The sequence below is a fragment of the Oppia nitens genome, unplaced genomic scaffold (assembly GCF_028296485.1).
Source record: "Oppia nitens isolate AA-2021 unplaced genomic scaffold, nextdenovo-longstitch-racon4-pilon3 scaffold14_pilon_pilon_pilon, whole genome shotgun sequence".
Classification (NCBI taxonomy): Eukaryota; Metazoa; Arthropoda; class Arachnida; order Sarcoptiformes; family Oppiidae; genus Oppia; species Oppia nitens.
In genome coordinates, this window is record NW_026533193.1 from 1,700,574 (window position 1) to 1,712,142 (window position 11,569).

General features: G+C 30.0%; 4 protein-coding genes across 4 annotated transcripts; 2 read left to right on the plus strand and 2 right to left on the minus strand.

Annotated features, from left to right (window-relative positions):
- The first annotated feature begins 3,413 nt into the window (after positions 1 to 3,413).
- Positions 3,414 to 4,109, plus strand: LOC128962502 (uncharacterized). The gene has a single exon (XM_054308879.1). The coding sequence runs from the start codon at positions 3,414 to 3,416 to the stop codon at positions 4,107 to 4,109; it is 696 nt and encodes a 231-aa protein (XP_054164854.1).
- A 397-nt stretch (positions 4,110 to 4,506) lies between these two features.
- LOC128961828 (endonuclease G, mitochondrial-like) lies at positions 4,507 to 5,647 on the minus strand. Its single transcript, XM_054308119.1, has one exon. It carries the CDS (start codon positions 5,548 to 5,550, stop codon positions 4,507 to 4,509), a length of 1,044 nt encoding a protein of 347 aa, XP_054164094.1. The 5' UTR covers positions 5,551 to 5,647.
- Positions 5,648 to 6,342: 695 nt separating this feature from the next.
- Positions 6,343 to 7,923, plus strand: LOC128962513 (uncharacterized). The gene is made up of 2 exons (XM_054308891.1): positions 6,343 to 6,582; positions 6,675 to 7,923. Exons 1-2 carry the CDS (start codon positions 6,455 to 6,457, stop codon positions 7,921 to 7,923), a joined length of 1,377 nt encoding a protein of 458 aa, XP_054164866.1. The 5' UTR covers positions 6,343 to 6,454.
- Positions 7,924 to 8,253: 330 nt separating this feature from the next.
- Positions 8,254 to 9,833, minus strand: LOC128961801 (putative methyltransferase C9orf114). Its single transcript, XM_054308081.1, has 3 exons — positions 9,252 to 9,833; positions 8,467 to 9,178; positions 8,254 to 8,371 (listed from the first exon to the last, which is right to left on the minus strand). The coding sequence occupies exons 1-3, from the start codon at positions 9,710 to 9,712 to the stop codon at positions 8,321 to 8,323; spliced, it is 1,224 nt and encodes a 407-aa protein (XP_054164056.1). The 5' UTR covers positions 9,713 to 9,833; the 3' UTR covers positions 8,254 to 8,320.
- Positions 9,834 to 11,569: the final 1,736 nt, after the last annotated feature.

The following is an 11,569-nucleotide window of genomic DNA, read 5'->3' on the forward strand; positions in this document are numbered from 1 at the left end:
TACTAAATTTAATACCTGATTATATACTACTGTACTATACTTTACTATTTAATACCTTATCCTTTAAAACAATCCCTAATAGATTTTATCATATCATATATATAGATATATTGTATATTATGATGTGAAATAATAGACACTTTTTTCAATATTATTATTATTATTACAAATTTATATATATATATATATAGTATACTATTGTAATATCAAAAATATGATGACAACTGTCTTGAAAGTTAAAGTAAGTCGTGATGAGAGCTAACAATATATATGTGTGTATGTGTTATGTGTTTCAAATAATAATAATAATAATAAAATATGACAACAACACCAATAATAGTAGTAGGATTGCCAACAACAAAAAATATCATATATATATAATAAATATGGATAAATTAAATTAAAAGTTTTAAAAATTAAATTTTTTATTGATTGTTTTATTATTAATAGTTTTCCAAATAATGGTTTTTTTTGTCAACAAATCACTTAATTATCTTAATTTAATAACAATCTATAATAATATTTATGCTAACTTAAAAAAAATAATTTTCAAAAAATATATTTTCCCTAATTTTTATTAATTTTTTTTCAAAAGTTTAGGTTAAAAATAATCCTTATTTTAATATTATTTTTTTTATAATAGACAATAAATAAATTGTTAACTTATTGAGAGAAAGAGAGAGAGAGAGAGTTGGCAATCCTAGAAGCTATTGATGGCATATATATATATAGAGTATATCTATTGATGGTCTCATCATATCAGGGATAACCAGATGTGTGCACTCATATCACACATAAAATTTATATATCATAATAATAATACACATAATACATAGCATATTATATAACAACTTTTTAACGCACACACACACACACACAATGATAAAACAAAAACAAAAAAAAATATTTATTTATTTTTTTTGTTGAAAGTGTAATACTCCCGCATATGATCTAAAAAAACATTTTATTTATTTTTGTTTGTTTGTTTTGTTTTTTAAATAAAAAAAAGTAAATCCACATAAAAAACATATATGTTGTATACATAATAGATATAGATATATAATAATAATAATAATAATAAATAAATAAATAAAAAGTATATTTATTTTTGTGAAATGTTGTGATTTGTAGTAATAATAGTTTATTTTAAACAAAAAACTATAATTCAGTAATTATTGTACTAATAGTATATTACTGTATCAAAAAAATTATGTTATGTTATACATTAAAATATTTATAAATATATATATATATATATCTAAAGTATATTTAATTTTATCAATGTGAGTATATATAACAAATAATAATAATAAAATTTCCAAAATAATACTATACTAGTAATAAAAATTAATATATAATATTTGATATTTACTCAAATAAATTGATAAAAGTCACGTTTTTTAAGAGTGTTATAACTCTACTATGAAATAAATGAAACAAAATGAGAAAATAAATAATAATAAAAAATATAGATTATATAACATAACATAAAAAACAATCTAATAATCCCTGGATATGTGTCTCTTAATTATTATTATTATTATTTACTGATAGTATATAAGTTATATAATATATATATATATATAACACACGTATTGGTCAACAATAATATTAATAATAATAATAATAATAATACGAAATAATACTAACAAAAAAACAACTTAAGAATAAATATTATTAATATTATTATTAAATAAATTTTAAATTTTAAAATATCTATATATTGATATATAAATCCTATTTTATTAAATATTAATATTTATATATATATTTATGTTATTAATGAAAATTATTTTATTTTGTAATTTTTTTCGATGTCTCTGATCTTATCGTTGTTGTATTTCTTACTTAAAATAAATAACATTAGTATTGTATCCACAATATCTATATATAAAAAAATATTGTCAGAAAAAACTAATAAATAAAAACTAAATATATATATATCTCTATATATTTGTCATTTTATCATTTAACAAAAATATATACAGTATATATAAATCATATCTTTTTCAAATATAATGTTGATATAAATATTATAAATTATATATTGTTATAATTTATTATGTTTTACCAGTATATATACAGTATTTTACTTGTACTGTATAATACTAAATACAATAAATTATATATTAAATAATTTTTAAAAATTACTATTATGAATTAAATTTTATTTTATTATTATTTTTTGATAATATTAATTATAATATAAATAATGATATATAGTAATACTATATTGAAGTTTTTTTTGTTTTTTTTTTCATTGGTTCAAAATTTTATTATATAATTATAATAACAATATTATTATTATTACTAAAAAATATCAGATCCTTAGTTAAACAATAATATTGTTGAATTTAATTATTATTATCATCATCATTATATTTTTAAAGTAAATTTATTTAGAAAATTTTAATATATTTTGATATTATTATTTTTATTAGCAATAATTTCCCGGATATATCAAATTATTAATATACAGTAATATCAACTATATTATTAAATATTAAATATATATGATAGCTTATATTTTTTTCTACTTAATTAATTTTTATTTAGAGCACCTGGTAACTAATAACTAATAATCTATAAAATTTAAAATAATAATTCAAGTTATTATGTGATATTATATTTCAATTTATTAGATTTTTATTATTTTATTTTTTTTTTAAAAATAATTATAATACTATTGCTAAAATATATGCACTAATCTTTGTACTTAAAATTGCAAAAAAATATATACTGTATATTGAAAAAAGTTATAATAATATTGTGATCATCTGTTAGCAGTTATATTGAAACTATTTAATACATACAGTGTATATGTTATATAATTTGTTTTTACTTAATAAAATATCAATATTAAATTATATATATATATATAGTATTAAATGAAATCATCTACAATATATATATATCTATATATTTATTAACTTATTTAATACACAATTAATTTTACTGTATATATATATACAGTATATAAATTTATATATATATATCACAGTAACGTATTTAATATCATTTATATATTGTACTGTAATTGATAACTTTATTATTCAATATAATTCAATCCATATATTGCTATTTTATTAAGATATATATATAATATATAATATATATATATATATTATATAACATCAATCAATATCTAATAACATTAATATAATTTGTAATGTATTTTTTTTGATGCTAGAAATTTTTTATTAAGTTTTTTTTGTTTTATAAATATTTTTTATGCATAGCAACAATCTATTATTATTATTATTATTATAGACTAGTTTCTATATTATTTTGTTTTTTAATATTAAAAACTTAATTATTTACTAATTATTTATTTATTTTTTCATTTTCATTTTCAAATTCAATATATATATATATATATATATATAATTATTATGTATTTTATCGACACTGTTATGGGTATACCTGTATACCGGTTCCGTGTTGTACTAATGGGCGACACTGGTGTAGGAAAGTCGTGTCTACACTGGCGCTACACTACAAGTGCCGCCGATCAGCGTTTAGACACTGACCACCAGTCAGTAACTAAAACCAATTGTTGCCACTATCGGGTACGTACACTAGTATTTCACGACAAACTGGTCACTATGGAACTATGGGACACACCAGGTTGCCGCCGATATCATCAGCTATTGATGGCCATGTACTATACCAGGGCACCGGCAGCCGTTATGGTTGTCTACGATCTGACCAACTATTCAAGCTATCAGCGGGCCGTCGAAATTGTCAAACAGTTACGCTCTGGTGAAACCACTACCGCCACCGACACCGCCGCCGTTGGTGATGGTGGTAGTAGTGATCAGGTAATCGTATTGGTGGGCAATAAGCTTGATTTGATTGAAACCGCCGGCAGCTGCGGCAGTGGGCCTACCGGTGCTGCTGACACCAACACCGGTCGATGGCTACGGGCTGTCAGCAGAGTAGAGGCACTGGAGTTTGCCAAACAATATCGTGCAGTTGTAATGGAAACGTCCGGCAAGTGTGACATCAATTTGGACGATCTGTTCGCATGGATGGCCAACCGTTTGGCCGATAATTGTGGCCATAAAACTATGGTAACTATGGTATGTCTACTACTCTATTACTATTAGTATTATTATTAACAATAATATTATAGATAAACTTAATTTAAATATTTAATTCATAATTTAAATTTTATTTTACAAAAAGTTTTTTTTTTGTTTTTTGATTTATCACTTAATTTTCTGAGCAAATGTTTTCATACAAACATAAAACATATCGTACGGTAATATACAGTAAATATTTGGCTTTAAAAAAATACTAAAATACATGTAAAATAATATTATTTAAAAAAAATTAAATGATTGAAATTTATGATAAAAAATAATCTCAATACTGAGTAATAATTTTTTTTTAAATATCATAAATTGATTATAAATAAATTTAAACTAAAAAACACACAAAATATAAATTAAATCTTAAAATTAAAAGATAAAAATTATTAGTTATTATTATTATTAATAATTATTAAACACTTTTTCCATTAATAGTACGAAACTGTTGGCGAGGTATGCGCTGAAAGAATAGCAAACCGGCCGCTCTCTCAATGGTATCAATCGGTACTCTAAACGATTCAATAGACGATCGGTCATCGATAACAGCGTTTGGCAGTACATAGCCTTCGAGATCGTAGTGGCCATTGGTTTCGGTGACCAGAACTTTGAAAAAATGTGTCGGTACGGCCACATGATTTTTGCCGATAACTTCATACTTGACATAGAGTTTGCTGTCAGTAGGTCCGCGGGCCGGCAAATACAACGGTCCCGTACACAGCCAGGTATTGTCCGATCGGCGGGCACGCCATCGGCAATACTTTTCCAAACGATTCCAGGCATCCCTATTGAAACCTTTGCCGACTTGTGGACTAATATTTGATAAAACAAACGTCTGGGACATTAGTCGCCTATCGTGTCGATGATTGCCGGCAGCGGCCAAATGTCCTCTATCGTAACCACTGCGGCGATAGTCATCGTTAGACGAACGCCAGTATTCGTGAATAGTCGAGTCTTGGAAAAACTCGATACCTTTACGATCGATATGTCCGCTATCGTTATCGGCCGACATCTGATGGCCAGACATGTACTCCAATACCCAATTGGCTGTACGATTGCGCCGATCGTACGACAGGACAAAGTTGTCGTACGTACGTATGGTGTCCAACGACGGGAAACCGTGTCGGGCAATGACAGCCAAACGACTGCCGCTACCGTCGGCCGACGACGACTTGGCCAGCGATGCAAACTCAGTGTCTACTTGTTGTTTGGCGATATCCATAGCCGACGGCGATATCGGGTCGCCGCCGCTGCCAATCGACGGCGACTTGACCTCTACGCTGGTCGTGTCAAACGGTTTGGCCGCAAATACAGTGGCCAACGTTGCAGCAAATCGGTTGCAGTGTCCACTGACCGCTTGTTGACCATCGACGCCCGTCGTCGATGATTGTCTATACCGTTCGGCGGCTATACCGGTGCCGATACCGACCAGTCCGGCTGTCAGTGCTGTCCTAAACATTGCTGACTATTAATGAGGGGTTCGAAGCACAGTAGAAAAAAATAATGACCGAAACTATGGCCACAATAGTGTCGGTAAAATCATTTACCGAAAAGTTTTTTAAATAATATTTTTAAACAAATAAATGAATCAAAAAAAATATTTATTGTTTTTGTTATTAAAAAACTTGTATTTCATTGCTATTTAATTGTAAAACATTTGGTCCTTTTTTATAGTATAATAATTGTATATATTTTATATAGATTATAGATTATGAATAAAAGTTACAAATTGTCTAATTACAATAGTAGATAAATAAATATTTTTATAAACATAGTAATTACTGTAAATAGTTTTAGACCTATTATAGATATAGTTAATAATGGGTTATCTTATTATAAAAATTATATATAAAAACAGTCATATATTTCGGTTAACACTGCATATATTGTTTTACAAACATTGTACTGTTTATTATAGGCATTGTTTTTTACAGTATCGACATGTATCGCACTATAGCACATATAATACCAGTGATGGGCGTGTTCTATACTATTATACATGCATTTTGTTTTTGTCTATACATATACATGTAATAATTCCAAATTAAATCTATATACTGTAAATAAAACATATACAATGTTTTGCGTTACCTATGACAACCAATAAGTTGCATTAATGTTTCTATTGGCTAAACAAATGGACCAATCAGTGGATAGTTATTGAAAATATTGAAATATTTTTTTTTAAATAATAATAATAATAATAATAATAATAATAATAATATGTAACCGATTGTTGTGTTTACTAAATGTTTACTAAATATTTATGTATTAATTAGTTTTGAAATAAATTCAAACAAAACACAAACAGTTTTATTATTATTATTATATATCTTTAATATCACCAGAAATTGATCCACAAAATGAAGATATCATTGAATGATATGACATCGATGTCTTCTGGCTCTGATGTTTACGCTGACGACTGCAACAACAATTGGCATCAATTGGACGACACCGATGAGGACGACTATGACTCGCCGGACGACTTGTAAGTCAATTATTTTCTAAGTGTTTACCGCCGCCGCTGACGATGATTTGTTGACCAATTATTTTGTTTTGTTTGTTTGTTTTTGATTACAGCGATTACGCTGTCGACTATTGCGACGATGAGAATGGTGTCTTCTGGGGCCGGATTACCGACTCGGAGCGCAACTATGTGGCCGAACTGTATCGGCAACAACGAGACCAACAACAACAGCAGCAATCGGTGGCCGAATTGGACGAATCGATGGACACCGAAACTACATTTCTAACTAACATTTCGGACATTGATTATTCGGCTGTAGTTTCGTCGCTCGGTTCGCCCAACGAAACGGCAACATCGATGGCCAACGAAACGGCAACATCGATGGCCAACGAAACGGCAACATCGATGGCCAACGAAACGGCAACATCGATGGCCAACGAAACGGCAACATCGATGGCCAACGAAACGGCAACATCGATGGCCAACGAAACGGCAACATCGATGGCCAACGAAACGGCAACATCGATGGCCAACGAAACGGCAACATCGATGGCCAACGAAACGGCAACATCGATGGCCAACGAAACGGCAACATCGATGGCCAACGAAACGGCAACATCGATGGCCAACGAAACGGCAACATCGATGGCCAACGAATCGGCAACATCGATGGCCAACGAAACGGCAACATCGATGGCCAACGAAACGGCAACATCGATGGCCAACGAAACGGCAACATCGATGGCCAACGAAACGGCAACATCGATGGCCAACGAAACGGCAACATCGATGGCCAACGAAACGGCAACATCGATGGCCAACGAAACGGCAACATCGATGGCCAACAACAACGTGTCCACCATATCTAAACAGGACAACGACTTGATTGGTGGCGATCGGGAAAATATGTATAGTAAGGGTAATTGTGAAATTACAATGTCGTTGATTGACCTGAACTCGCCGCTACCGTCGGCGACGACAACATCTAAACAGGACAACGACTTGATTGGTAGCGATCGGGAAATTATGAATACTACGGGTAATTGTGAAATTACAATGTCGTTGATCGACCTCAACTCACCGCAGTCGCTACCGTCGACGACGACAACAATGTCTTCATTGAAACCTTTGAAGACTCCGTTAACAAGATTTTCGGCCAAACGCTTATCGAACACACCATTACGGCGGCGGCGGCGGTCATCACCGAAATATGTATCAACTAAACGATTTTCGTCTCCGTTTTCGGCCAATGTCTCAGCCAATGACTCGACTCTTGACTTCATTCTCAACGAAATCAAATGTAATTCATCTTTGGATGAAAATAACGAATCGTTTCTCAATACGGATAAACAGTTTGTTTAACCAAAAGAAAAAATTGAATATTGAATATACAGTTCAAAAAAAAATTATATATCATTTACAGTATATAATAAATTTATATAATCTCTAATATGATATAGTAATCTATAATCGATTTTTTTAATGTTTTAATTAATTAATATATATACCGGTATTTAAAGTATGATTTAATTTTTTTATGATAACATATATATATATGATTACAATATTTTTTTTATAATAAAATAATAATATGATTTAGAAATATAGATAACATTTAAACTCATATATACTGTATATGTATTGATAAATATAATCTAATCAAATATATATTCTTCTTAATCAAACAGTAATTAACTTATTATTATTAAAAAATATATTTTAAAACTAATTGTATTTAAAAAAATTGATTTCTTGTTATTCATCGGAGAAGCCGTTTCCTCAGTGCTGACAATGTTATCAAAATTGCTTCCTATTTGCGAATAACACAAACAAACAAAAATAAATGTTTTTAATTAATCGAAACAATTGTAAGACATTTTGATTTTATTGTTAATAAATACATACCTCTGTCCTGATAGTATTGGATCCCTGATTGGGACAGGTATTCAAATAGTGGTCAAACAGATCGCGAGTGTCCTCAACACTGGACAACGATTCATCTGAATCGTGAGCCGCTTCGATACCTTTCAATCCGCCAAACACTACCAACAAATGATTGAACCGTTTAGGCAATTGTCTCAAGTGTTTGTCCACATTGTCGCCCCTGTCCGACGTACCGATGGTCAGATCGTAGCCGCCAGCGTACGGCGATTCGCCAAAGACTGCCGACAACGATTTGGCCACCCGTATCTGATAACCCCAGTACAGACCGGCAAGTTCGCGGGGTTCGTCCGGCGATACGGCCACACCTTTCAGCCGTTTACTACGCCGGAGATCACAATTGTCGGCCAATCGGACCGTTACCCGTACGTTCGGTCGAAGCGATCTATCTATCTGTACGTCACGTTGTAGACCAATATACACGTGCGATCCGCGGCCCTCCTGTGCCGGCTTATTGGTGACCACACCTTCACGATAGCGGCAATCTGTGTCCGCTGTTTTCAAATGATGTGTCGAATCCAATGGATTGCATAGTCCGGCGTATTGAAGATCTTTTTGCAAAGGAAACAGATATTTCCGTAAATATTGCGGACACTCGAGGTATTGCAATATACGGATCATCTGAACCATCGCTGACCGGCGTTTGTCATACTGTAGACTATTGTCAGTGGAATCGCTATAAGACAAACACTGAATGAATCAATCAATTGGTGACCACTGACGATAGTGACCATTAATCTATGACTTACGTAATCGGCGGCTGTTGTGAACAGTATTCGTCAAAGACGACAATTTCGTCGATATTGAATACAACCAACGATCGGGCGATCTGACCAATCAAATAAGCTTTCAGTTCGGCCGACTGGGCATTCTCGACAATACTAAACGGTACGGCAATACTGGCCGTCCATTGGCGGCCCGAATCGGTGGTCGTTGTCGATGTTTCGGCGCCAGTAGTCGTAATATCCATAGACTCGGACGCCGACGCCGCTGCCGTCGTGTCTGTTGTCGCATCATTAGTGGTCACACCATTAGTAGTATCGGCGGCTCCGTCGTCGTCGACGACGGCACCAGTTTTGGCCAACAGTTTTCGTTGTTTGTCCGCCTTTTTCTGGCGCTTCCATTCGCGGATCTGTTGATGTCTTTCGCGCCAATTGACGGCTGTCGTCGCCACCGCCGTCGCCGATGTCTGTCCTGTTGTTGTCGACATTTTTGTTGGTTTGTTGTGCGAGACTTTCTTAGTGATGGTCAGTCAGTGGTCACCGCGTCGATGATAATGACAATCATTTATCAATCAAAAAACACGTGTCTATACTAACAGTAATAATAATAATAATAATAAACAAACTGTTTGTTTGCTTTTAAATAAAAAAATAACGTTTAGTTTGTATTTATTATAATAACTTTTTTCTGTTGCAATAAAAGTGTATTTTCAAAAAAAACTTTGAAAAAGTTTTGTTTTCTGAAATCTATACGAGCCTTTTGTGTGTGTGTGTCTGTAGCATTTCATTTTGCGAATTTTGAAATTCTGACTTCAGATTCGGTTAGAGGACTACTAATAATGTATTGAAAAGTTTAATTAAAATTTTGATATCTCTTCGGGAACATAGACAAAATGGCGGTCAAAGTAAAGAAAATTTTAAGAAAATTTTTTTAAAGTATAGATTTGAATAAAGCATCAAAAACAAGCATAAAAATATGCATTAAAATTTTGATATCTCTTCGTGAACATAGAGAAAATGGCGGCCAAAGTCAAAAAATTTTTAAAAACATTTAGAATTGTATAGAGCATCAAAAATAAGATATAATAGATAAAAGTTATTTTATTTTTTAAAAAAATGGCGGCAAAAGTATGATTTTAGCTGTGTATTTTGTCATACCGACTCATCTGATACCCTACATGTCTATAGTCGAGTTTATTATGTCATACCTAATCATTTGATACTTTACATGACTAAAGTTGAGTTTATTATGTCATACCTAATCATTTGATACTTTACATGACTAAAGTTGAGTTTATTATGTCATACTTAATCATTTGATACTTTACATGACTAAAGTTGAGTTTATTTTGTCATACTTAATCATTTGATACTTTACATGACTAAAGTTGAGTTTATTTTATCATACTGAGTCATTTGACAATATGACTAAAATCAACTGACAATTAATTTGCTAAGATAATATTTTATGCCATCAAAGTTTTTTTTCTAATAATGCTTTCTAGCATTCTTAACTAGTTTTTTTTACTAAAAAAGTGATTTTTTTGGAATAAATGGGAATATTTAGGAAAAATGTCATATTTTTGGAATAAATGGGAATATTTAGGAAAAATGACATATTTTGGAATAAATGGGAATTTTTAGGAAAAATGTCATATTTTTGGAATAAATGGGAATATTTAGGAAAAATGTCATATTTTTGGAATAAAAGGGAATATTTAGGAAAAATGTCATATTTTTGGAATAAATGGGAATATTTAGGAAAAATGTCATATTTTTGGAATAAATGGGAATATTTAGGAAAAATGTCATATTTTTGGAATAAATGGGAATATTTAGGAAAAATGTCATATTTTTGGAATAAATGGGAATATTTAGGAAAAATGTCATATTTTTGGAATAAATGGGAATTTTTAGAAAAAAAGTCATATTTTTTGAATAAAATTTGAATTTTATGTCCAAATTTCATATTAAGTAAAAATACAAAGTTTGATGAATTTATTTATATATTATAATCTATATAATTGGCCTAAATTGATGTGTATATTAATATACAAATTATTGTACTTTTTAATATTATGACATTTTATAATATTAATTATTTTTTATTTAATACGTAAATCTATTAATTTTATTAAGATTTATTTTTTATCTAATAAATTGATTTACAAAAAATAAATAATTGTATTTTTATTAATTATAATTTAAAGTAAAATAATTTATATAATTATTTTGTTTTCGTTTATATAAAAAATACTATAAAATAATAGTTAAAATTATTTATAGAAAATTTAATTTTTAATTTATTTGTTTGCTAATAATTAATTTAAAACGCGTGGGTTTAT

Bases quoted from the DNA above. Each gene is read 5' to 3' on its own strand.
- LOC128962502 (XM_054308879.1), top strand. From the start codon at position 3,414: ATGGGTATACCTGTATACCGGTTCCGTGTTGTACTAATGGGCGACACT.
- LOC128961828 (XM_054308119.1), bottom strand. From the start codon at position 5,550: ATGTTTAGGACAGCACTGACAGCCGGACTGGTCGGTATCGGCACCGGT.
- LOC128961801 (XM_054308081.1), bottom strand. From the start codon at position 9,712: ATGTCGACAACAACAGGACAGACATCGGCGACGGCGGTGGCGACGACA. The intron at 9,179-9,251 runs GTAAGTCATAGA...TTTGTCTTATAG, and splicing joins TCACAACAGCCGCCGATTAC to CGATTCCACTGACAATAGTC. The intron at 8,372-8,466 runs GTATGTATTTAT...ATTCGCAAATAG, and splicing joins CCAATACTATCAGGACAGAG to GAAGCAATTTTGATAACATT.
- LOC128962513 (XM_054308891.1), top strand. From the start codon at position 6,455: ATGAAGATATCATTGAATGATATGACATCGATGTCTTCTGGCTCTGAT. The intron at 6,583-6,674 runs GTAAGTCAATTA...TTTTGATTACAG, and splicing joins TATGACTCGCCGGACGACTT to CGATTACGCTGTCGACTATT.